This window comes from Trachurus trachurus (genome assembly GCF_905171665.1).
Source record: "Trachurus trachurus genome assembly, chromosome: 3".
In the NCBI taxonomy this organism is placed as follows: domain Eukaryota; kingdom Metazoa; phylum Chordata; class Actinopteri; order Carangiformes; family Carangidae; genus Trachurus; species Trachurus trachurus.
Genome location: NC_139893.1, coordinates 132,451 through 159,607, shown reverse-complemented (window position 1 = coordinate 159,607; position 27,157 = coordinate 132,451). Strand labels below are relative to the sequence as shown.

The 27,157-nt window shown below is 45.2% G+C and overlaps 2 protein-coding genes across 2 annotated transcripts in view; one reads left to right on the top strand and one right to left on the bottom strand.

The window, feature by feature from the left end:
• dtwd1 (DTW domain containing 1) overlaps positions 1–27,157 on the top strand; it is a 376,654-nt gene that overhangs the window by 311,075 nt on the left and 38,422 nt on the right. The window lies entirely within an intron of this gene.
• Positions 13,520–26,217, bottom strand: LOC311008059 (NACHT, LRR and PYD domains-containing protein 3-like; the record flags this gene model as incomplete). The annotated part of the gene is made up of 13 exons (XM_084001492.1): positions 13,520–13,716; positions 15,847–16,025; positions 16,166–16,339; positions 16,480–16,646; positions 17,091–17,130; positions 17,590–17,729; positions 17,846–17,855; positions 17,934–18,107; positions 18,271–18,444; positions 18,543–20,361; positions 21,143–21,426; positions 24,308–24,410; positions 25,848–26,217. The coding sequence occupies 13 exons, from the start codon at positions 26,215–26,217 to the stop codon at positions 13,520–13,522; spliced, it is 3,831 nt and encodes a 1,276-aa protein (XP_083857618.1).

Genomic DNA, 27,157 nt, shown 5'->3' with positions numbered 1-27,157 from the left:
ATGAGACTTTGTCCAACCTGCTTTTCCACTGATCCTGGATTTCTTTATTCTACTTTGGAACAACAGGCAGGACGAGTGTTTGTTACTTCACTTCACTATTGAAGCTTCAGTGGAACCAGTTCAACATCAAGGTGAAAACATTTCTCTACTAAGTCTGAGAGTCTCTGCTGTTCTCCTCCTAAAACAATAAAACATGAGAAGCTTCCAGACTCTGCTGGAAGAAAAGTGTGAACACAGTGTGAACATAAGATAATTAAAGACACAACCAGTGGTTCAAATAACTAACCATAACCCTCTCCATCCTACACATCATCCAGAGTCACTGAGGCACCATGGAGGACCCCAAACCCAAACCTAAAGCCAGGATACAGAGGTTGAGTGAAGGTGGTGTTGAAGGTGTGGAGGTGGATCAGTCTGTTAGAGGAGGAGACTCTGTAGAAGGACAGAGAGCCAGCAGGACAGTCCACATACACTGCTGCTCTCTTAGAGACAGAGGAGGAGATGGATGTTTCTATGTTGTTGTGACAGACAGAATAACCACTATCATCAGAGCACTTCAGACTCCAGGACTGATCATTTCTTCCAAACCTACAGTCTCCACTGTTTCCTTTCCTACTGATTCCTCTGTAACTCACTGATACATGAACACATCCGCTCCACTGGACCTCCCAGTAGCAGCGACCAGTCAGACCAGTTGAACACAGCAGCTGAGGCCACTGGTCAAATCTGTCTGGATGATCAGGATACGACTGATCCTGTCCTACATATGTCACCGTCCTGTTGTTGTCAGACAGTTTGAGGAGTCTGTTCACTGTGTTCATGTCCACTTCCAGTTGACAGGCGTCTGATGGAGAGAACAAGACACAACACAGCTGCAGTTCATCATCTGATGGTTCATTGATTGATTATTGAATCAACATTGTATTTAAAGACAAACTGACAGAGCTGTTGTCTGATCATTAGTCACATTAAATCCACACTTACACTTCCTGAGACCAGGTTTTAACATGTGTTCTCCACCATGGTCCAACCTGGAGGAAGAAACACAGTCAGAGTGGTTTTATATCTAAACTACCGTTCAACATGGAGGAAGAAACACAGTCAGAGTGGTTTATATCTAAACTACCGTTCAACCTGGAGGAAGAAACACAGTCAGAGTGGTTTATATCTAAACTACCGTTCAACATGGAGGAAGAAACACAGTCAGAGTGGTTTATATCTAAACTACCGTTCAACCTGGAGGAAGAAACACAGTCAGAGTGGTTTATATCTAAACTACTGTTCAACCTGGAGGAAGAAACACAGTCAGAGTGGTTTATATCTAAACTACTGTTCAACCTGGAGGAAGAAACACAGTCAGAGTGGTTTATATCTAAACTACCGTTCAACCTGGAGGAAGAAACACAGTCAGAGTGGTTTATATCTAAACTACCGTTCAACATGGAGGAAGAAACACAGTCAGAGTGGTTTTATATCTAAACTACCGTTCAACATGGAGGAAGAAACACAGTCAGAGTGGTTTTATATCTAAACTACCGTTCAACATGGAGGAAGAAACACAGTCAGAGTGGTTTATATCTAAACTACCGTTCAACCTGGAGGAAGAAACACAGTCAGAGTGGTTTATCTAAACTTCCGTTCAACCTGGAGGAAGAAACACAGTCAGAGTGGTTTTATATCTAAACTTCCGTTCAACATGGAGGAAGAAACACAGTCAGAGTGGTTTTATATCTAAACTACCGTTCAACATGGAGGAAGAAACACAGTCAGAGTGGTTTATATCTAAACTACCGTTCAACATGGAGGAAGAAACACAGTCAGAGTGGTTTTATATCCAAACTACCGTTCAACATGGAGGAAGACACACAGTCAGAGTGGTTTTATATCTAAACTACTGTTCAACCTGGAGGAAGAACCACAGTCAGAGTGGTTTTATATCTAAACTACCGTTCAACCTGGAGGAAGAAACACAGTCAGAGTGGTTTATATCTAAACTACCGTTCAACCTGGAGGAAGAAACACAGTCAGAGTGGTTTATATCTAAACTACCGTTCAACCTGGAGGAAGAAACACAGTCAGAGTGGTTTATATCTAAACTACCGTTCAACATGGAGGAAGAAACACAGTCAGAGTGGTTTTATATCTAAACTACTGTTCAACCTGGAGGAAGAAACACAGTCAGAGTGGTTTATATCTAAACTACTGTTCAACCTGGAGGAAGAAACACAGTCAGAGTGGTTTATATCTAAACTACTGTTCAACCTGGAGGAAGAAACACAGTCAGAGTGGTTTATATCTAAACTACTGTTCAACATGGAGGAAGAAACACAGTCAGAGTGGTTTTATATCTAAACTACTGTTCAACCTGGAGGAAGAAACACAGTCAGAGTGGTTTATATCTAAACTACCGTTCAACCTGGAGGAAGAAACACAGTCAGAGTGGTTTATATCTAAACTACCGTTCAACATGGAGGAAGAAACACAGTCAGAGTGGTTTATATCTAAACTACTGTTCAACCTGAAGGAAGAAACACAGTCAGAGTGGTTTATCTAAACTACCGTTCAACCTGGAGGAAGAAACACAGTCAGAGTGGTTTATATCTAAACTACTGTTCAACCTGGAGGAAGAAACACAGTCAGAGTGGTTTTATATCTAAACTACTGTTCAACCTGGAGGAAGAAACACAGTCAGAGTGGTTTTATATCTAAACTTCCGTTCAACATGGAGGAAGAAACACAGTCAGAGTGGTTTTATATCTAAACTACCGTTCAACCTGGAGGAAGAAACACAGTCAGAGTGGTTTATATCTAAACTACCGTTCAACATGGAGGAAGAAACACAGTCAGAGTGGTTTATATCTAAACTACCGTTCAACCTGGAAGAAGAAACACAGTCAGAGTGGTTTTATATCTAAACTACTGTTCAACCTGGAGGAAGAAACACAGTCAGAGTGGTTTATATCTAAACTACTGTTCAACCTGGAGGAAGAAACACAGTCAGAGTGGTTTATATCTAAACTACTGTTCAACATGGAGGAAGAAACACAGTCAGAGTGGTTTTATATCTAAACTACCGTTCAACATGGAGGAAGAAACACAGTCAGAGTGGTTTTATATCTAAACTACCGTTCAACCTGGAGGAAGAAACACAGTCAGAGTGGTTTATATCTAAACTACCGTTCAACCTGGAGGAAGAAACACAGTCAGAGTGGTTTATATCTAAACTACCGTTCAACCTGGAGGAAGAAACACAGTCAGAGTGGTTTATATCTAAACTACCGTTCAACCTGGAGGAAGAAACACAGTCAGAGTGGTTTTATATCTAAACTACCGTTCAACATGGAGGAAGAAACACAGTCAGAGTGGTTTATATCTAAACTACCGTTCAACCTGGAAGAAGAAACACAGTCAGAGTGGTTTTATATCTAAACTACCGTTCAACCTGGAGGAAGAAACACAGTCAGAGTGGTTTTATATCTAAACTACTGTTCAACCTGGAGGAAGAAACACAGAGTGGTTTTATATCTAAACTACTGTTCAACATGGAGGAAGAAACACAGTCAGAGTGGTTTTATATCTAAACTACCGTTCAACCTGGAGGAAGAAACACAGAGTGGTTTTATATCTAAACTACCGTTCAACCTGGAGGAAGAAACACAGTCAGAGTGGTTTATATCTAAACTACCATTCAACCTGGAGGAAGAAACACAGTCAGAGTGGTTTATATCTAAACTTCCGTTCAACATGGAGGAAGAAACACAGTCAGAGTGGTTTTATATCTAAACTACCGTTCAACCTGGAGGAAGAAACACAGTCAGAGTGGTTTATATCTAAACTACCGTTCAACATGGAGGAAGAAACACAGTCAGAGTGGTTTTATATCTAAACTACTGTTCAACCTGGAGGAAGAAACACAGTCAGAGTGGTTTATATCTAAACTACCGTTCAACCTGGAGGAAGAAACACAGTCAGAGTGGTTTTATATCTAAACTACTGTTCAACCTGGAGGAAGAAACACAGTCAGAGTGGTTTATATCTAAACTACCGTTCAACCTGGAAGAAGAAACACAGTCAGAGTGGTTTTATATCTAAACTACCGTTCAACCTGGAGGAAGAAACACAGAGTGGTTTTATATCTAAACTACTGTTCAACCTGGAGGAAGAAACACAGAGTGGTTTTATATCTAAACTACTGTTCAACCTGGAGGAAGAAACACAGAGTGGTTTTATATCTAAACTACCGTTCAACCTGGAGGAAGAAACACAGTCAGAGTGGTTTATATCTAAACTACCGTTCAACCTGGAAGAAGAAACACAGTCAGAGTGGTTTATATCTAAACTACCGTTCAACCTGGAGGAAGAAACACAGTCAGAGTGGTTTATATCTAAACTACTGTTCAACCTGGAGGAAGAAACACAGTCAGAGTGGTTTTATATCTAAACTACCATTCAACCTGGAGGAAGAAACACAGTCAGAGTGGTTTTATATCTAAACTACTGTTCAACCTGGAGGAAGAAACACAGTCAGAGTGGTTTTATATCTAAACTACTGTTCAACCTGGAGGAAGAAACACAGTCAGAGTGGTTTTATATCTAAACTACTGTTCAACCTGGAGGAAGAAACACAGTCAGAGTGGTTTATATCTAAACTACCGTTCAACCTGGAAGAAGAAACACAGTCAGAGTGGTTTATATCTAAACTACCGTTCAACATGGAGGAAGAAACACAGTCAGAGTGGTTTTATATCTAAACTACCGTTCAACCTGGAGGAAGAAACACAGTCAGAGTGGTTTTATATCTAAACTTCTGTTCAACATGGAGGAAGAAACACAGTCAGAGTGGTTTATATCTAAACTACCGTTCAACCTGGAAGAAGAAACACAGTCAGAGTGGTTTTATATCTAAACTACTGTTCAACCTGGAGGAAGAAACACAGTCAGAGTGGTTTATATCTAAACTACTGTTCAACCTGGAGGAAGAAACACAGTCAGAATGGTTTTATATCTAAACTTCTGTTCAACATGGAGGAAGAAACACAGTCAGAGTGGTTTATATCTAAACTACCGTTCAACCTGGAAGAAGAAACACAGTCAGAGTGGTTTTATATCTAAACTACCATTCAACCTGGAGGAAGAAACACAGTCAGAGTGGTTTTATATCTAAACTACTGTTCAACCTGGAGGAAGAAACACAGTCAGAGTGGTTTTATATCTAAACTACCGTTCAACATGGAAGTAGAAACACAGTCAGAGTGGTTTTATATCTAAACTACTGTTCAACCTGGAGGAAGAAACACAGTCAGAGTGGTTTTATATCTAAACTACCGTTCAACATGGAGGAAGAAACACAGTCAGAGTGGTTTTATATCTAAACTACTGTTCAACCTGGAGGAAGAAACACAGTCAGAGTGGTTTATATCTAAACTACCGTTCAACCTGGAGGAAGAAACACAGTCAGAGTGGTTTATATCTAAACTACCGTCCAACCTGGAAGAAGAAACACAGTCAGAGTGGTTTTATATCTAAACTACCGTTCAACCTGGAGGAAGAAACACAGTCAGAGTGGTTTTATATCTAAACTACTGTTCAACCTGGAGGAAGAAACACAGAGTGGTTTTATATCTAAACTACCGTTCAACCTGGAGGAAGAAACACAGTCAGAGTGGTTTTATATCTAAACTACTGTTCAACCTGGAGGAAGAAACACAGTCAGAGTGGTTTATATCTAAACTACTGTTCAACCTGGAGGAAGAAACACAGTCACATGACCAGATTCAGTCATGTGACCACACTTTTGTCAGGAAGAGATAAAACTGGGCGGGGCCTTTCTTTGTTCTGGTGGAAGTGGCTGGGCATCTCGCTCACACAGCGCCATAGCCAGATTTAACTCATTGAGTGCCAGCCCTTTTATAAAATGGTCAGAGCCTGGTGCCAGCGTTTTGGGGCATTTTGAGTAATATTTCAAGGCCCACAGAATATTTGTACTATGACTCTGAAAACACTAAACAGCTCAAAGGAAGGAGGAGACTCTCTATTCAACTAGGGAAAAAAAAACATTTGTTTGTACCTTGTTCCATTCTAGATTTATCTTAAGTTGAATAGAGCCAAGGGGGGGAGGAGCCAAGCCATGCAGGATCTTATAAGTGAGACCGGCATCTTTGAATTTAACAAAGTTGTCCCAGCTCAGTAGATTGTAATTTGAAATGCTGTGACAATGATGATAAGTATTTGACTTCGGTAACACTTTCAATAACCATAGTTTATAAATGGTAAATAGACCATTTATAAATGGTAAACAGATAGTTTGCTAATGTTTAATCATCATTTATAAACAGCATAGACCAATTATAAATGGTAAATAGATAGTTGATTAATGTTTAACCATCATTTATAATTGGCAAATAGGTAGTTTATTTATGTAAGTTAATAGTTAATTTACCATTAACAAGCAATTAAATTATGATTAATAATGTTTATTAATTATTAATGGACTATTTATTAAATGTTTATATAGGGTTTAAATGTTGGTTGTAAAACATCTATAAAGATTAAAATGTGTATCAGTGGCACTTTGTAAATGGTTAATATTTGGTTTTTAAACCATCTATAAACATTACTGAGATGGTTATTGTAAAGTTGCAACATATGTTTGTAATACTTTGTAAACGATTAACAATTGGTTTATAAACCACCTATAAACATTACTTAGATGGTTATTGTAAAGTGGCGACTTATGTTCATAATTATTCATTGATTAATACGCTGTTTGTACTGTAAATCATCAAGTGACATTTCTTTGACTTCTTTTAATGGTGATCTATAACAGAGTGATTATTTTTTGCAAAAGAATATGGTCTGATCATCGTATTGAACACATTTATGAACAGAGTCAATAACATGCAACACTGTACCACAGATAAACATGGTGATAGGCAAAAATGGTGGGATTACAACACAACAATGACAACGTAATTTGAAATTTGATGATTCAATTTGAATTGATGATATAATATTCAGGCACACTGCACATTAAAATTAAAGGGATAGTTCACCCAAAATTCAAATTTAACTCATTATCTACTCACCCTCATGTGGACTAAGGGCTGGGAGAAGTTTCAGAGTCCTCCGTGGCTTCTCTGAGTTACAGGGGGGGTCGGCGCAGCACTGCATGTCCATATGAGGGTAGTGAATGGGGCTCACTTTTCTTCGTCCAAAAAGACACACCAAAAAACATCCAAATACCTCCACACAGCTCGTCTGTAATGTCCCTCTTGTTCTTCTTCCCTTCCGTGCAAATCTTGCACAATTTGCACAGGCAGAGCACTGAACTGAGACAATGGGAGCTTCCACTACAAACAAGCTTAAAATATAGACTTATTTAATTTTTTTCGGAACAATTTCTCATGTTGGGGCTCCAATACGAGACGGACATTACACACGGTGTGGAGGTATTTGGATGTTTTTTGGTGTGTCTTTTTGGACGAAGAAAAGTGAGCCCCGTTCGCTACCGTCATATGGACATGCAGTGCTGCACGGAGCCCTGCTGTAACTCAGAGAAGGCACGGAGGACTCTGAAACTTCTCCCAGCCAGCTAGTCCACATGAGGGTGAGTAGATAATGAGTGAAATTTGAATTTTGGGTGAACTATCCCTTTATTTTTAAAGTGCAGTGTGCCTGAATGTTGTATCATCAATTCAAATTTAATCAACAAAATTACGTTGTCATTGTTGTGTTGTAATCCCACCATCTTTGCCTACCACCATGTTTATCTGTGGTACAGTGTTGCATGTTATTGACTCTGTTCATAAATGTGTTCAATACGATGATCAGACCATATTCTTTTGCAAAAAATAATCACTATAGATCACCATTAAAAGAAGTCAAATAAATGTCACTTGATGATTTCCTGTACAAACAGCGTATTAATCATTTAAATAATTATGAACATAAGTCGCTACTTTACAATAACCATCTAAGTAATGTTTCTAGATGGTTTAAAAACCAAATATTAACCATTTACAAAGTGCCACTGATACACATTTTAATCTTTAAAGGTGTTTTACAACCAATATTTAAACCTTATATAAACATTTAATAAATAGTCCATTAATAATTAATAAACATTATTAATCATAATTTAATTGCTTGTTAATGGTAAATTAACTATTAACTTACATAAATAAACTCCCTATTTGCCAATTATAAATTATGGTTAAACATTAAAGGTTCATGGGGCAAGATTTGTGAAGAAATGCACATGCGTTTTAAGTTTTTTACTGCTAATGGGCGATGAAGCGTTCAAAACCAAAAAGAATGAGCCCACTCGCGTATCTCTCCGTTGCCTTGAACAGGCTGTGTGCTGCATAATGCGCTGCAATTCTGGGACCGAATTTCCCGTGCTGTCCGCGGATGTGACGTCAAATGACGCTGCATGCGCGTCCTCGACAGCTTTCCACCGCTTGCGACCAGCGGTCGGCGGATGTCTTGCAGCCTGAACAGTTATGTGAGCAGCGAGTAGAGAAATAACGTCACTTTCTTAAATTTTAATATTTTTTCATGCAAGAAAGTGACAGTTTAGATTCCCAATCTGTTGTCAGTTTATCCAAATAACGTCTGTAAGTAGATTTGCTCCGACATTTTTCGGAGGAGTGCAGAGCCACACACGAGCAGCAGCAGCAGCGGCTCGTCACAGAGGCTGCAGCCGGGGAGCTGAGCTCATCGGCCGGGCAACCTCTGTCCTCCTCCAGGGAAGAAAATGAGCCGAGTAACTTCCCCACAGGTTTTTAGAGGTTTTCTGCCGGCTGGTTGAATTGTTTTTAGGAGATAAATGCTGGTCTCATTGGTGAAATCTAACAGTGGCAGTCGCATTAGTTCATTTGAATGAAAAGTGAGGCTTCAGGTGTGTGTGAGCAGAGCAGCCTTGGGGCTCGATCTGTACGTACAAAAATCACCATATTTAGGCTACTTCAATAAATAAATAAATAGTTTTACAATGAGCCGATTGATTCTGTCAGGGCCCGTAAAGTTTGACATGTTGTTTTGTGTTTCCTGTTTGTCTTTTATTTTCTCTCCCTGCATGTATTCCTCATTTCCTGTCTAGTTCTCCCTTGATTACTGATTGTCAGCACCTGTGTCTCATCCCTCTTGTGCTTGAATACCCCTCTCTCCCCATGTGTCTTTGTCAGTTCGTCTGCGTCAGTGACTGTAGTGTTCCGGCCCTGTTCCTCGTGGATTTTCCCTAGTAGTATTCAGTGTTCCCTGTTTTTGGTATCTGACCCTCGCCTGTTTTCTCGACCTGCCTCTGCCTCACGTTTTTGTACCGTAGCCCTGTGGACTGACTTCCCGTGTATCGACTCTTTGCCTGGTAATAAACTCCTTCTATTGAACCCGTTCGTCTCAGATCTGCTCTGTGGGTCCCGTCCTGTTCGTCTGGTCCTGACAGGACGAACTGACCATGTCGGTGGACCCCGCAGATCCTGATCCAGTCCGGGAGGCGCTGGGGTCTCAGGGCAAACGCCTTCGCCTCCAGGAGGAACAGTTGGGTCGGCTGCGTCAGGAGGTAGCCGAGTCCAACAAGCGCCAAGAGGCCGCGTATAACCAGCTTGCCTCTCAGCTTAGCCAACTGGTTGCTCGTTTGCAACAGGTCAACGTCGCCCCGCCGCCGCCGGAGGGCGCTGCCGCCCCAGACACCGCTCGAGCTCAACCGGGGGCTCTTCCCGCTTCCAGGTCTCCGGAGAACACTCACCTGCGTCTGTCTAGTCCGGAGCGGTTCTCAGGCGACTCCGGTGACTGTCGATCATTCCTGACACAGTGTGAGTTGCATTTTGAGTACCAGTCATCAGCATTCCCATCTGACCGTAGTAAAATTGCATACATGATATCTTACCTGTCGGGCCGAGCCAAGGCGTGGGCCACAGCAGAGTGGGACCGCCACTCCGCCATTTGCAACTCGCTCCCTCTGTTTGTTAGAACGTTCACACAGATTTTTCAGACTGTTGCTCCGGGGCGAGAAGCAGCTAAGGCTCTCGTAGCCATGTGGCAGGGCAGGAGGAGTGTTTTGGACTATGCTATTGAGTTTCGGACGCTGGCGGCAGAGAGTGGCTGGAACCAGCCTGCTTTAGTGGATGCGTTTTTCAATGGACTTTCTGAACGGGTCAAGGACCATTTAACACCTTTAGACCTACCTTCCGAGCTGGATGCTCTTATCTCACTCGCCTCCAAGATCGACAAACGGCTGGCTCAGCGCGATGCGACGAGAACTCGCCCCCCCTTTCTGCGTCCCGGGCCTCCGTCCCTCCGAGGTGCCTCTCCGCCACAGTCTCCACCTCCAGTCTCCCCTTCTGCAGATGTCGAGGAGCCCATGCAGATTGGGAGGGCTGAGCTTACCCCTGAGGAGTTTCTACTTCCCCCGAGGATGTGGACAAGGGGGAGTTCCCGGATCTGTCTGCTGTCCCGGAGTGCTACTTGGACCTTAAGCAGGTATTCAACAAGGCTAAGGCCACGTCTCTCCCTCCTCACCGGTTGTATGATTGTGCCATAGACTTGCTCCAGGGGACCTCGCCTCCTCGTGGGCGCCTGTACTCCCTGTCGGCCCCGGAACAGCAGGCGATGGACGAGTACATAAGGGCTGCCCTCAAATCCGGAATCATCCGTCCATCCTCTTCACCGGCTGGAGCCGGCTTCTTCTTCGTAGGCAAGAAGGATAAGACCCTTCGACCATGCATTGATTATCGTGGACTCAACGACATCACAGTAAAGAACAGGTACCCTCTCCCCCTCATTTCCACTGCCTTTGAGCTCCTCCAGGGAGCAAAGATTTTTACAAAGCTTGACTTGCGTAATGCTTACCATTTAGTTCGCATCAGAGAGGGGGATGAGTGGAAGACTGCTTTTAATACTCCTACTGGACATTATGAATATCTAGTTATGCCTTTCGGACTAACTAATGCCCCTGCAGTGTTTCAGACATTGGTAAATGATGTTCTTCGGGACTTTCTGAATAAGTTTTTGTTTGTGTACATAGATGACATTCTGATTTTCTCGCCAGACCCTGAGACTCATGAGAAGCATGTCAGATTGGTGCTTGAAAGATTACTCCAGCACCAATTGTATGTTAAAGCAGAGAAATGTGAGTTCCATGTGCCCTCAGTATCGTTCCTAGGTCTCATTGTCTCCGAAGGCCAGGTCAGCATGGATCCGGCGAAGGTGCGAGCGGTACAGGACTGGCCCACACCCACTTCCAGGAGAGAGGTCCAACGGTTTTTGGGGTTTGCAAACTTTTATAGAAAGTTTATGAGAAACTTCAGTCGCATTGCGGCCCCATTACATGCCTTGACCTCCCCCAAGGTGCAGTTCACCTGGTCCCTTCAGGCAGAGTCAGCATTCCAAAGGCTGAAGCGCAGTTTCATTACTGCCCCTGTATTAACGCTTCCAGATCCCAAGCAGCAATTCGTGGTGGAGGTCGACGCGTCGGACTTGGGCGCGGGGGCCGTGCTCTCCCAACGGCCAAGAGAGGACAGCAAGCTCCACCCTTGTGCTTTTCTGTCCCGTAGGTTTTCGCCAGCGGAGAGAAATTATGATGTGGGAGACCGGGAGCTGTTGGCCATAAAGTTCGCCCTGGAGGAATGGAGACACTGGCTGGAGGGGACTGAACTTCCATTCCTGGTGTGGACCGATCATAAGAACATTGAATATATTAAGACGGCCAAAAGACTCAACCCTCGGCAAGCAAGGTGGGCCCTCTTTTTCTCCCGGTTCAACTTTACACTGTCATACAGGCCAGGCTCCAAGAATCTTAAACCTGATGCATTGTCAAGACTGTTTAATGAAGACTGTAATGAGAGGGGGGCTGAAACCATCATTTCCAAGTCCTGTGTGGTTGGCTATGTTTCCTGGGAGATTGAGGAGCAGGTAAAGAGAGCCAATCATGGAGCGCAGATTCCACCTGAGGTACCACACAACAGACTATTTGTCACTCCTGATTTGAGGGGCCCTGTGATTGCTTGGGCTCATGCATCTCTGGTCTCTTGTCATCCTGGTTTCCGCAGAACACTGTCCCGGGTCCGAGAGAGGTTTTGGTGGCCTGGAATGAGGAATGATGTCAACGAATATGTGTCGGCCTGCCCAGTGTGTGAGCAGAACAAGAGCAGAAATGCCCCCTATGCTGGACTCCTCCAGCCCCTCCCTGTGCCACGGCGGCCCTGGTCGGACATATCACTCGACTTCGTCACTGGGCTGCCTCTCTCAGAAGGTAACACCACTGTGTTGACAGTAGTGGATCGGTTCTCCAAGATGGTGCGGTTTATACCGCTGCCTAAACTTCCCTCCGCCAAAGAGACGGCGGAGGCTCTTCTGAACCATGTCTGTCGAGTTTTTGGGTTTCCCAGGAATGTCCTCTCTGACCGGGGTCCGCAGTTTGTGGCACAATTCTGGAGGGCCTTCTGTCAGCTCCTGGGCGCGACCGTTAGTCTGACCTCTGGCCACCATCCTCAGACCAACGGGCAGTCGGAGCGGTTAAATCAGGACCTGGAGACCGGACTCCGTTGCTTAGCATCCCAGAATCCCGCCTCGTGGAGCAGGTATGTCCTGTGGGTGGAGTACGCGCACAACACACTGCCCAGCGCCTCCACTGGCATGTCCCCCTTCCAATGCGTGTTTGGATATCAACCACCGCTGTTTCCGGCCCTGGAGGAGGAGGTCAATGTCCCATCAGCGATGGCCATGATTCGTCGTTGCAGGCGGATGTGGTCACGTGCCCGTCTGAATCTCCTAAGAACAGCCCAAGCCTATAAGAGGAACGCTGACAGGAGGAGGATTCCGGCCCCTGACTATCAGGTTGGGCAGCGGGTCTGGCTGTCTACTCAGGACCTACCCCTCAAGATCGAGTCTCGTAAGTTGGCTCCACGCTTTGTTGGCCCATTCCCAGTGTCAAAGGTTATTAATCCTGTCTGTGTGAGGCTAAGGCTCCCCAGATCTCTCCGAGTGCACCCCGCCTTTCACGTCAGCAAGATCCGGCCCGTCAGGAGCAGCCCTCTGGTCCCGCCCTCCAAACCCCCGCCGCCTCCCCGGTTCATCGATGGCGGCCCTGTCCACACGGTGAAAAGGCTGTTGGCGGTTCGCCGCAGGGGGAGGGGGTCCCAGTACTTGGTGGACTGGGAGGGCTATGGGCCCGAGGAGAGGCTGTGGGTCCCTGCTCGGGACATCCTGGACCGTGACCTCATAAGGGACTTCCACAGGGACCATCCTCCTGATCCCGGGCCGTCAGGAGTCGGCCGTGGGGGAGGGGGTACTGTCAGGGCCCGTAAAGTTTGACATGTTGTTTTGTGTTTCCTGTTTGTCTTTTATTTTCTCTCCCTGCATGTATTCCTCATTTCCTGTCTAGTTCTCCCTTGATTACTGATTGTCAGCACCTGTGTCTCATCCCTCTTGTGCTTGAATACCCCTCTCTCCCCATGTGTCTTTGTCAGTTCGTCTGCGTCAGTGACTGTAGTGTTCCGGCCCTGTTCCTCGTGGATTTTCCCTAGTAGTATTCAGTGTTCCCTGTTTTTGGTATCTGACCCTCGCCTGTTTTCTCGACCTGCCTCTGCCTCACGTTTTTGTACCGTAGCCCTGTGGACTGACTTCCCGTGTATCGACTCTTTGCCTGGTAATAAACTCCTTCTATTGAACCCGTTCGTCTCAGATCTGCTCTGTGGGTCCCGTCCTGTTCGTCTGGTCCTGACAGATTCATCCGTGGTCAGTTTATCCAAACAACGCCTGTAAGGAAATTCTCCGACGTGTTCGGAGTAGTGCAGAGCCACTAGAGCAGCCGAGCGGCACCAGCGGCTCACAGAGGCGGCGGCCTGGGCGGTCAACCTCCGGGTCTCGCGGTAAATTGAGCACTGTACAATGAGCGCGGCATGGCGCATTTACTGTTTATTAACAGCCAAGCGCGACGTGTGTGTGTGTGGTGAGAGAGACAGCAGGTAGAGGGGCTGACTGGCAGAGATGAGAGATAGTGAAAGCTGTTCTTTTTTTCTGTTAGAGACTGCTGCGGCGGACCCAAACGAAACTGTGGCGGCTGATTAATGGAAAACACTGGTACAGTAGGCTATGTCGTTTCAAATTCAGCCACAGTGTCACTGTCACAGCATCAGCTTCACTGCTGTGTCGAGTTGATGCGCGCTCCCGCACCAGCTTGGCTGATGGCTGCAGTAACCCTGACGGCCGCTACGGCCGTTGTATCGCTAATGAGCTTTATTCCTTGATCTTGCCTCAAGCTCCTTTAATAACTTATTTATTTACCATTTGTAATTGGTCTAAATGCTGTTTATAAATGATGATTAAAGATTAGTAAACTATCTGTTTACCATTTATAAATGGTCTATTTACCATTTATAAACTATGGTTATTGTAAATTGTTACCCGGACAGATGTGCAATAGATGTTGTTACAGACAGGAAAGGTCTGCCCGACGCGGGATTTGAATCGGGGACGCCTGCGTTGAGGACTGTAGCCTCTACATGGGGCGGCTGCCTTAGCCACTGTGCCACGCACCGCCCCTTAAATAAGACTCTTAAGAGATTTGGGTTTCATAAAGAATTTATTAAGGGAATTCGTACTCTATACAATAATCCAACTGCCTGCATTAAAATAAACTGGTACCTCTCAGACACTATTAAATTAGAACGGGGCACTAGACAAAGTTGCGGATTATCACCACTCCTTTTCGCACTTTATATAGAACTGCTCGCTCAATGGATTAGGCAATCTGACAATATTAAAGGTATTACTATGAACGGGGAACAACACAAAATTGCATTGTATGCAGACAACGTATTAATATACCTCAAAGACCCCGCTTATTAATTTCCTTAATTGTTTAAACTTTTGGATAGTTTTGGTAAACACACATTAAAGAGAGTGTTTGGTCCGAAACACGGGTCTGTCAGTCACTCTGCTCTGCTGTAAGCCGAGGAGAAAACTTTCCTTGTATCCTACAACCTTTATCCAATGAGGAGAGAGAACGGCATAAAGGGGCGGTCCTCTCTGTGTGTGCAGCCAAGGGATGCGCGTGAATGTGGTGACGTAGGGACGAGGGCGGGGACTGCTAACTCCATCGGCTGACAGGAAGTTAGCCAAAACCACCGGATCGCTTACTTCTGCTTTAAGAGAACTATTCTTTCTAATGCACAGAATTCCAAGAACTAAACTTTATCAACCCCTGGCTGGGAGATCTGTAAATAATATGACTTAGTATAGCTAACACTCATTATGCTTCTGGCCTGTCTAGCCTCTACCTGGTCTTTACTAAACTTAACCAACACCTTTCTTCATTGCCTAAAATCCAACCAAAGCGTCGAGCAAAGAATTTTTTTTCTCCCCCAGTCTGCTGTCAGCAGGAGCAGAGGCTGCAGCAGCCTCGCACCCGTGAAGTGGGCTTAAGCTGGGTTCAGCCGTGCTCGAGCGGAGCGGGGGAGAGAAAAAAATGTGTATTTCTTTTACTCTGTGGAGGTCTCCCACAACAGAGTGGGGGAGAAAGCAAGTGGGACAGATCTGCCCAGTCCCTGAGCAGCGCGTATTTCACAGACAAGCCGCAACGCAGACGTGAGGGGGGGGGGTCCGCTGAACCTTACTCACTCATCGGGCATGTACTGCGGTCTCATGAGGAAACGCAGCTTTTTGATATGATGTTTTTCTTTTTCCCGGATACAAATATATTTTTTAAGTATTTGTTCGAAATAAGTATTCGTAAAAAACATGTTATTTGTGCCTTTCCGTGTACCGTATCCAGGTTCGGCTCCACCCCTACTGACCAAGTTGGGAAACATAAAAGACAGGACACAGACTGAGTCCTTGTTGTCTGACTGTACCTGAGAGTCTCCAGTCTCCAGTCTGGATCCTCCAGTCCAGCAGACAGCAGCTCCACTCCTGAGGCTCCTGGATGGTTGTAGCTCAGGTCCAGCTCTCTCAGATGGGAGGGGTTGGAGCTCAGAGCTGAGGCCAGAGAAGCACAGCCTTCCTCTGTGACCAGACATCCTGACAGACTAGAGATAGAAAATATGATGAATTCAGAGTTTTAGAAAATCACATCAACAGGAAAATCCTGCAAATGTTGAACATCTTCACCAACAAGTTACAGAAGGATGTTCAAGATCCGCTGTCCAACAAACAGCTGTATCCTTACCTGAGAGTCTCCAGTGTACAGTGTGGACTCTCCAGTCCACCAGACAGCAGCTTCACTCCTGAGTCCTGCAGGGTGTTGTTACTCAGGACCAGGTGTCTCAGATGGGAGGGTTTGGAGCTCAGAGCTGAGGCCAGAGAAGCACAGCCTTCCTCTGTGACCAGACATCCTGACAGACTGGAGATAGAAAATATGATGAATTCAGAGTTTTAGAAAATCACATCAACAGGAAAATCCTGCAAATGTTGAACATCTTCACCAACAAGTTACAGAAGGATGTTCAAGATCAGCTGTCCAATAAACAGCTGTATCCCAACCTGAGAGTCTCCAGTGTACAGTGTGGACTCTCCAGTCCACCAAACAGCAGCTTCACTCCTGAGTCCTGCAGGTTGTTGTTACTCAGGTCCAGGTGTCTCAGATGGGAGGGGTTGGAGCTCAGAGCTGAGGCCAGAGAAGCACAGCCTTCCTCTGTGACCTGACATCCTGACAGACTGGAGATATAAAATATAATATATAATAAACTCCCGGGGCGGTGTGTGGCACAGTGGCTAAGGCGGCCACCCCATGTAGAGGCTACAGTCCTCGATGCAGGCGTCCCCGGTTCGAATCCCGCGTCGGGCAGACCTTTCCTGTCATGTCATTCCCCCTCTCTCTGCCTCCCCCTTTCCTGTCTATCTACACTGAGTGCTATCAAATAAAGGCAAAAACGCCAAAAAATAAAATAAAAATAAACTCCCAATTTTACAAAATCATGTGAAAAGAGATGTTGAGAATCTCAACAGACCGCTGAACATCTCAACAGATGTTGAGCATCATCACCAACAACTTACAGAAGGGTGTTAAAGCTGTCTAACAAACAGCTGTATCCTCACCTGAGAGTCTCCAGTGTACAGTGTGGACTCTTCAGTCCACCAGACAGCAGCTTCACTCCTGAGTCCTGCAGGGTGTTGTTACTCAGGACCAGGTGTCTCAGATGGGAGGGTTTGGAGCTCAGAGCTGAGGCCAGAGAAGCACAGCCTTCCTCTGTGACCTGACATCCTGACAGACTGGAGATATAAAATATAATATATAATAAACTCCCGGGGCGGTGTGTGGCACAGTGGCTAAGGCGGCCACCCCATGTAGAGGCTACAGTCCTCGATGCAGGCGTCCCCGGTTCGAATCCCGCGTCGGGCAGACCTTTCCTGTCATGTCATTCCCCATCTCTCTGCCTCCCCCTTTCCTGTCTATCTACACTGAGTGCTATCAAATAAAGGCAAAAACGCCAAAAAATAAAATAAAAATAAACTCCCAATTTTACAAAATCATGTGAAAAGAGATGTTGAGAATCTCAACAGACCGCTAAACATCTCAACAGATGTTGAGCATCATCACCAACAACTTACAGAAGGGTGTTAAAGCTGTCTAACAAACAGCTGTATCCTCACCTGAGAGTCTCCAGTGTACAGTGTGGACTCTTCAGTCCACCAGACAGCAGCTTCACTCCTGAGTCCTGCAGGTTGTTGTTACTCAAGTCCAGCTCTCTCAGATGGGAGGGGTTGGAGCTCAGAGCTGAGGCCAGAGAAGCACAGCCTTTCTCTGTGACCAGACATCCTGACAGACTAGAGATAGAAAATATAATGTATGATTAACTCCCAATTTTACAAAATCATGTGAAAAGAGATGTTGAGAATCTCAACAGACCGCTGAACATCTCAACAGATGTTGAGCATCATCACCAACAACTTACAGAAGGGTGTTAAAGCTGTCTAACAAACATATGTATCCCCACCTGAGAGTCTCCAGTGTACAGTGTGGACTCTCCAATCCACCAGACAGCAGCTTCACTCCTGAGTCTCCTGGATAGTTGTAGCTCAGGTCCAGCTCTCTCAGATGGGAGGGGTTGGAGCTCAGAGCTGAGGCCAGAGAAGCACAGCCTTCCTCTGTGACCAGACATCCTGACAGACTAGAGATAGAAAATATATTATACTCCCAATTTTACAAAATCATGTGAACAGAGATGTTGAGAATCTCAACAGGCCGCTGAACATCTCAACAGATGTTGAGCATCATCACCAATAACTTACAGAAGGGTGTTAAAGCTGTCTAACAAACATATGTATCCTGACCTGAGAGTCTCCAGTCTACAGTGTGGACTCTCCAGTCCACCAGACAGCAGCTCCGCTCCTGAGTCCTGCAGGTTGTTGTTACTCAGGTCCAGGTGTCTCAGACTAGAGGACTGGGAGCTGAGGACTGAGGACAGAGCTTCACAGCTTCTCTCTGAGAGGTTACAGACACTCAGTCTGAAGAGGAATCAGGAAAACAAAAGTAAACAACTAATATTTTTGTTGTGACTAAAGAAGAAGAAACAGTAAATGTAGATGGATATATGTGCACATACAGAGTTTTATTTGAAGCTTTGACCACTGGCAGCAGCCTCAGTAGAGTCTCTTCTGAAGCAAAGTATTTCTTCAGGTCAAACTCGTCCAGATCTTCTCCTGATGACAGTAAGATGAAGATCAGAGCCGACCACTGAGCTGGAGACAGTTCATCTGTGGAGAGACGTCCTGATCTCAGGTACTGTTGGATCTCCTCCACTAGAGAACGATCATTCAGTTCATTCAGACAGTGGAACAGGTTGATGCTTTTCTCTGCAGAGGAAGTCTCTTCAATCTTCTTCTTGATGTAATGGACTGTTTTGGACTGTGAGTCACTTCCTGTCTGTGTCATCAGACCTCGTAGAAGAGACTGATTGGTCTCCAGTGAAAGACCCAGGAGGAAACGAAGGAACAAGTCCAGGTGTCCATTTGGACTCTGTAAGGCCTCGTCCACAGCACTCTGGTAGAAAGGTATCAGTTCTGGTTTGTATCCAAAGACTTTAGTCCACAGGATGGACATCAGTGGAGCCACCCAGGATGTTCTTTGTTCTTCTAAGTTCAGGTTGAGTCCAGAGTTGATGAAGGTCAGATGGACATGAAGAGCAGCCAGAAACTCCTGAACACTCAGATGGACGAAGCAGAACACATTGTCCTGGTACAGGTCGCTCTTCTCTTTAAAGATCTGTGTGAACACTCCTGAGTACACTGAGGCTGCTCTGATATCGATGCCACACTCTGCCAGGTCTGATTCATAGAAGATCAGGTTTCCTTTCTGCAGCTGCTCAAAAGCCAGTTTTCCCAGAGACTCAATCATCTTCCTGCTCTCTGGACTCCAGTGTGGATCTGTCTCAGCTCCTTCATCATACTTGACCTTCTTCAGTTTTAGATGAACCACCAAGAAGTGGATGTACATCTCAGTCAGGGTCTTGGGCAGCTCTCCTCCCTCTCTGGTCTTCAACAGCTTCTCCAGAACTGTAGCAGTGATCCAGCAGAAGACTGGGATGTGGCACATGATGTGGAGGCTTCGTGATGTCTTGATGTGGGAGATGATCTCTCTGGCCTGCTTCTTATTTCTGAACCTCTTCCTGAAGTACTCCTCCTTCTGTGGGTCAGTGAACCCTCTGACCTCTGTCACCATGTCAACACACTGAGGAGGGATCTGATTGGCCGCTGCAGGTCGTGTGGTTATCCAGAGGCGAGCAGAGGGAAGCAGGTTCCCCCTGATGAGGTTGGTCAGCAGCACGTTGACTGAGGTGGACTCTGTCACATCTGTCAGCTCCTCAGTGTTGTGGAAGTCCAGAGGAAGTCGACACTCGTCCAGACCGTCAAAGATGAAGACGACCTGGAACTGATCAAACCTGCAGATTCCTGCTGCTTTGGTTTCAGAGAAGAAGTGATGAACAAGTCCCACCAAGCTGAACTTTTTCTCTTTCAGCACATTCAGCTGTCTGAAGGTGAAGGGAAATGTGAAGTGTATGTCCTGGTTGGTTTTGTCTTCAGCCCAGTCCAGAGTGAACTTCTGTGTTAAGACTGTTTTCCCAATGCCAGCCACTCCCTTTGTCATCACTCTTCTGATTGGTCGGTCTCTTCCAGGTGGGGCTTTAAAGATGTCTTCTTGTCTGATGGTTGTTTCTGGTCTGTCTGGTTTCCTGGATGCTGTTTCAATCTGTCTGACCTCATGTTCATCATTGACCTCTCCAGTCCCTCCCTGTGTGATGTAGAGCTCTGTGTAGATCTGGTTCAGAAGGGTTTGGTGTCCTGCTATAGCGATGCCGTCAAACACACACTGGAACTTCCCCTTCAGGTTGGATTTGAGTTTACATTGGCAGCCAGTGAGAATCTCTGTAGGAATAGAGGACCAATTACATCAATGAAAAGTTATTATTGTAGTTATTGTATAGAAAACATGAATCATGGAAACACCTTCTCTGTTCTGTGTTCATTTAGAAAGTTTTATAAAAGACGCATTTCAAAGAGATCAATTCCTCTCCATGTTTAGCATCATTGTGAACCTCTCCCACATATTTTCATGTATTGTTTCGCTTCTTAACACGTTTCTCGATTCTGTTTTGACTCTGTATATGTTTAGATTCTTATCCATCATGCATTACCATCCAAAAGGCCTCTGACCGGTCCCAAATTTATTCTGCAGCATAACAATGACCCAAAATTTACCGCCAGTGTCAAAAATAATAATTTCAATGAACAAGAACAGTGAGTCCTGCAACAGATGCTACAGCCCCACCACAGAGTCCTGATCTCAACATTAGTCAGTCTCTGATTACATGAAGAGACAGAAGACACTGACACAGCCTCAATCCACAGAAGAACTGTGGCAAGTTCTCCAAGATGCTTCAACAACCTGCCAGGAGAGGAACTGCAGCGTTGACACTTCACTGTTGACCTCATGTTTCAGCCTTGGAGGTCAAAGTTTGGTTGGAGCTCAGTGAGGCTGTAAGAATGCCACCACCCACATGTAACGTTTAAGACTCCCTACAGAGACTCCCCATTCTGCTGACAAGACCAAAGAAGCTCTTTGGATGATGAAACTCTCCTCACCCACCTGGTTTTGACTGACCACTCTACAATGTCCTTATAACTTCACATTTTTGATCAAACTTACGTTTGGGTTCTGAGATGGGCTGTGTGATATTTCTCAGTAGATCATTCTGATTAATCTTCTCCAGGACGGTTTTGGTGACTTTCACAGTGTTTATACAGTAAGTCTGGACCAGTAGATCCACTGTGTCTTCCCTGTTTGCTTTCTCCAGTCGACTTTTGGGGATTGATGGGAGGTCTTCTAGGAATCCTTTCTGCCACAGGTGCCACCTGAATGTATAAAAATCATCATCTCCCAAATCCTGCAAAGTCTTCAAAAGGATCTCTGGGAGTGTCTCCATCTTTTCCCTGAAAGAGGAATGACAAACAGTTTGAAACTGGGTTTACACTGTATGACTGAATTCTGACTTAACTCATTGAGTGCCGGTCACATTCCGCGGCGAGAGACTGTGACACGGCACGGTGCGTCTGTGTTATTGTTGTTTAGTGGCGCCCCCCCCCCGACCCCGATGGTGGATTTGTGAATACAACAACAATTGTTGTATATATTTATCTTACACAAGCCCTTTGATCCAGAAATGCGAGTGTCAGAAGAGCGACAGGCACAAACAGAGCACCTTTCATAAAATACGCTGTATCTCCTTTTCTAGAAAAAAAGCAGGGATTTTGGTGAAACCCAGCCATGTTTAGCTTGACTTTTCTCATGAAGGGAGGCACGTAGAAACAAACGGTTTGTGGCCATTTGAAGCATAAAGTTTCACCTTTCAAATGAGCCACAGTATTTGTTGGTGGCAATTAACAGTTTGACAGACTGAGGGACAAAAGAGTTCCTCAGCCTGTTCCACAAGCTCGACTGAACAGGCTGAGGAACTCTTTTGTCCCTCAGTCTGTCAAACTGTTAAATCAGAGTTTGGTCTCTAAGTAGACTAGGGTTCATGTACAGACTGAGCACTGGGTGTTGCACCAAGACACATTGTAATGTTGGATTTATGTTGTGAATGGAGTTAGGAGGTAGTTTGTGTTTCTCTTTAAATGTGACCTTTGAGGGTAACATTTATGCTTTTTGTAAATGTGTGTTTTTGTATTTTGTTATTATTTGTGTGAAACTTGGACGTCATGGGACGCAAGACAAATTTCAGAGTGATCTGACAATAAAGTATTATCTTATCTTATCTTATCTTATAGAATACACTGAGGCTCTACAAAAATCATCAAAAATGGGCTAAATTGCAGGTACACTCAACTAAAACTTTGGAAAGGAGCGCGGCATTCAATGAGTTAATATATGACTGTTTTTTTATTAATTTCAAATTTCTGTATTTATCATGTGCCCATTTTTGCAGTTTACAGGGGTAAGGAGAAGAGATGAACCCCTCCCAAGAGGCAAACAGATGGTCAGATGGATTCAAACCAGTCGGAATCTCTCACACAGCTAAAGCAGAGCCACCAGCTGATTCCCCTGAACTCAGTGTTTTCCCTTTTTGAGCCTGTGTGAACCCGTTGTGAACACTACAGAACTTCATTGCATTGTAAAAGAAATAGAAAACATGGAGATGTAATGTTACACTATAAAGTTCTGTAGCTAGTTGTCTGTAATTATATTTAGCTGCTATTTACAGTCCTTGTAAAATGGACTCCTTGTCCATATAAACCTGAATCTCTTTTTTGAACAGCACAAATGGCCAAGGCAGTGTAGTTCTCCTTAGTGTGTATTCTCTCAAACAGTCATGAAGTTCTGGGTCAGACAGGCTTATGTTTAACCTATACTGTGAGTAAATAGAACAATTTATAAAGTGACAGTGTGTATGATGATCTTAAAGCTGAAACTGGTTCATTTGTTCCAGTGAACATTCGATCAGCAGAACTCTTTGTACGTTAACCACAGACAGAGTTACTGACCTTCACTCTGCACTGTTAACTTCTACCATATGTTCATCTCAGGGCTTTAATCACAACAGGAATTGAGATTTTTCTAATACCAACTCTCTTATCAATTATGTTCCGAAGAATATTATTTTGAGCACAAGATCATTTGTTATTAGGGGCCGGGCAGCATCAGCTGCCAGGACCCTATTGTTTTTCTCAGTGTTCTTCTTTCTTCTTTCTTCTTCCTAGGAAGTCCTACTTCCCATGCATAATCAGTGAAAAAAACTTCACAGAAATGTTCGACCCCATGCCAGATTTACTCCACTCCAAGGACATGTGCCCCCCCCCCCCCCCCCCCACAATAAGCGTTTAAAGCAGAAGTAAGCGATATTTTTGTGTTAATATAAGTCTTATATCTTCCGACAGCAATCACTTCTATAGAGTGTTTGGACCGAAACACGAGTCTCTCAGTCACTCTGCTCTGCTCTGAGCCGAGGAGAAAACTTTTCTCGTATCCTACAATTTTTATCCAATGAGGAGAGAGAACGGCATAAAGGGGCGGTCCTCTCTGTGTGTGCAGCCAAGGGATGCGCGTGAATGTGGTGACGTAGGGACGAGGACCAATAGATCCATGACGAGGGCGGGGGCTGCTAACTCCGTCGGCTGACAAGAAGTTATGGTGCGTTCAGGGCAACCCGTAACTCGTGTTTTTCCGACCTGTGAAGTCGTACCAGTTCGATCTGGTACGAGTTCACGGGTCAGAAGTTACGAGTGGCCGTTATAGTGACTTTCACAGGTAAAACAGGTCGGAGAAACACGAGTGGGTTGCCTGGAACGCTACAAAGTCGTAAGTCGTGACTTGAAGCTGTAATTTACGGTTTCAAAAGCCTGCCTGGAACGCAGCATTAGCCAAAACGACCGGATCGTTTACTTCTGCTTTAAATTTAAAAACTTTGAAAATTTCTACCAAAGCAACGGTACATGCTACAGTTTTGAAATGGCACCAAAATTTCGCCCCAATACTGCTGGAACTTTTGTCCACTTAAACTCATTACAAATTATGGAGTCCATCACTCTGTTATTTTTCTCCTGGATGGTAAATATATAAATATTAACTGTATATTTCTACAATTGCAATAAAGCCTCTCTACTCTGTTCTTCTGATCTTGTTGTGAGACTGAAACAATGGCTTGTTGATTTAAATGAGTTATTCACTGTTATTAGTGCCAATAATAATAGTAAAACAATAATGCACTACCTTGTCACATTAAAAAGCTGCTATCAGATAACAGCAGTATCTCCACCCGTGCTGCTCCACAGAGCAGTGATCTGAGTCCTGGACAGTTAGAGATCCTCATCTCACCTTTGACCTCTGGTCTGGCTCTCATGTTCCCCATACACAGTGGTTTCAGAGGGGGGGGCTCCCTCCTGTCTGTCCTCACACTGATCCATAGCTGAGCCTCCACCTGCAGGGAGAGATGCACTCAGTCACAACAACAAGGTTTACACACCTGTCCACCACAGTGTCATTCTGCTCTCAACCAGCAGATGGTGCTGAAGGAAGGAAAGTTCAAATCCTTCTGACATCAAACTGTTATTGCAAATCTTAAATGTTTAAAACACAACATTCACCACCTTCCTTCATGTACAACAGAACCTTTATCCACTGGAGAACAAACAGAACAAAGGAGAGTTCCCCTCCGGACTGAGAACATGAATCAGCTGAGTGGTAGAACAAAGACGACACTCACCAGGTGAATTCAGACCCACATCCAGTCAGAGTCGCTCTTCCTTCACCTGTAGAGGAAACACAGAGAGAAGCATCAGCATCAGTCTATAATCACTTCACGGTCAAAGTGTAGAGACATTAACATGACGACAGTGAACACAACAGGAAAGACAGGAAGTAGAAAACAGGGAACTTGCAAGCAGCAAATGAGAGAAAGAGTGAGAAAAAGAGAAAAGCAACAGAACTTATAGACTTTCCATCAGGACTTTAACATGTGAGGATCTTCATCAGTTTATCCTTCAGTCAGTGACAGTCGACTGGTCTCTGAGCTGCTGTCAGAGAAAAGTGAAGTGGAACAACACAACAGGAAGACTTTTCTGAGAACAGAGCGGATGTGACTTTGTGGTTGACACAATTATTGCTTGGGTGGGGGAGGAAGTGTCAGTGCTGTCATTTAACTTTAAGTCTTCTTCCCTTTGCTACCTTCAGGACTTATTATTTCAGTGTTAACTGTGTGTAAATAAAAACGTGAAGTGAGGGCTGAGCCTCCACCTGCAGGGAGAGCTGAGGCCTGTACCACGAAGCGAGCTCAGCCTACCCAGGGTTACTCTCAGCCTATCCAGCTGAACCTCCACAACACTGTCTCTCTGGATCAGCGGTACCACGACGCTGGTTATCAACTCGGTAACTCAACCCTGGCTTGTCTTGCTGTGAATCTGTGAACACGTACGTATAAAGGGCGGATTCAAGGCAGCAGACCAATCACAACCATGAGCACTGACGAGTCAGAGAGAAGCGAGGTGAGCGCACCGGAGTTATTAAATGTTTAATCTGTGCTGATTAAACTTGTAAATGAATGCTGCTCTGGATCAGATTCTTTCCTTATATTCTGATTCTTTTAAACAGGAACAACAGAACATTTTAATTAACAGGTTGGTGGTAATACCTGCTTAGCATTTCTGCTTGTTGCACCTCCGCCAGTGCCTAGGTACCAGCTGCAGGGTCCTCAGCTGGATGCCATCCTTCACTGATGTTTCGCCCCTTTACTTCCAGTACATCTCAGGATGGTGGGGCAGCGGTCAGGGACGTCTCCCTGCCGCTCCCTGCAGCTGGATTTGGATGCTCGGGTTCTACTATGTGGCTGACTTAGTCCCCCAGCTCTTGTCTCTTCTACGTAACCAGAGCCAGAAACTCCCTTTCTCTGCTTCTTCAGAGAGGTCTTTCTGGGCTTTTCGAGCTTTTGTTTCTGAGAAGCCGATGTCTTTCAGGAAGCGCTTGGTTGAAAGCCCCACGAAGCCACGGCAGCCGACTTCCACTGGGTAAGTTGTTGCTCTCCAGCCCCTCTGCTGACACTCCGCCACAAGGTCTGCGTACCGTAGCTTCTTTCTTTCATATGCTTCCTGAATTGCTCCTTCCCATGGGACCGTCAACTCAATGAGCAGGACCTTTCTCTCAGCTGCCGACCACATGACCATGTCTGGTCTAAGTGTGGTGATGGTAATGTCCGTGGGAAACTTCAGCTGTGAGTCAAAGTCGGCTCTCATTAACCAGTCGCTTCCTGGTGCCAGGACTGATGTTTTGCTCTGAGTGGGGTGATTCTGTGAGGACTGACCTGCTGCTATGAATCGGACAGGAGGCTGATGTTGAGGCGATGTCGGGCTTGCCTATTTGCCATGACTCTCTTGCTCTCTGTAAGTTCCGCCAGCTTCCTCAACACCTGGTCGTGCCGCCACCTGAAACGACCTTGTGCCAAGGCGGTCTTACAGCCGCACAGGGTTGAGTGTGGCTTGGGCCCTTCCGCATAGGCTGCAGTTCTCTTCCGAGCCAAACCATCGGGCTAGATTGGCTGGGCTTGGAAGGGTGTCATATGTGGCTCGGATTAGAAAGCTCAATCTTGCTTGAGGTATCCTCCACAGGTCGCTCCACCCCATCGTTCTAGGGAGAATGCCCTCCCATTTTGTCCACTGCCCTTGCTGGGATTGGCTGACTTGACCAGGAGCCTGTCCTCCTCCATTCTCATCACTTCTGTCACCACCATCCTCTTTCTTTCACTTAGTGAAGCTCTGGACCACAGCTTCTGAGGCTCTCCCCAGCCCAGCCCACACCTTCCTTGCTGGGTTTTCCCGACCAGCTCTTGGTGCTTCAGTCTTGAAATAGCACTGTCCACACAGTCTTCTGCCTTCCATGCTTTCCCTGTTCGGATCTTGACGCTAGCATTCCTGACCAGCTGATCACTTGACTGCCTCAGTTCGAGCACCAGCCTGGTCTTCTCCAGCCTGTAACCAAGAGCGATGCTCTTTAATGGTAAATGCAGCGCGCTTGTTCCAAACAGAGCGGTCTCTGAAAGGCATCTTGGAAGTCCCAGCCACTTCCTGATGTAGTTATTAGCTGTGGCGTCAAGCTTAGTAACTGTTGATGATGTTATCTCGCTCATCTTGAGTGGCCACATTATACGATGGTATAATGTAAACTGATAACACCAGG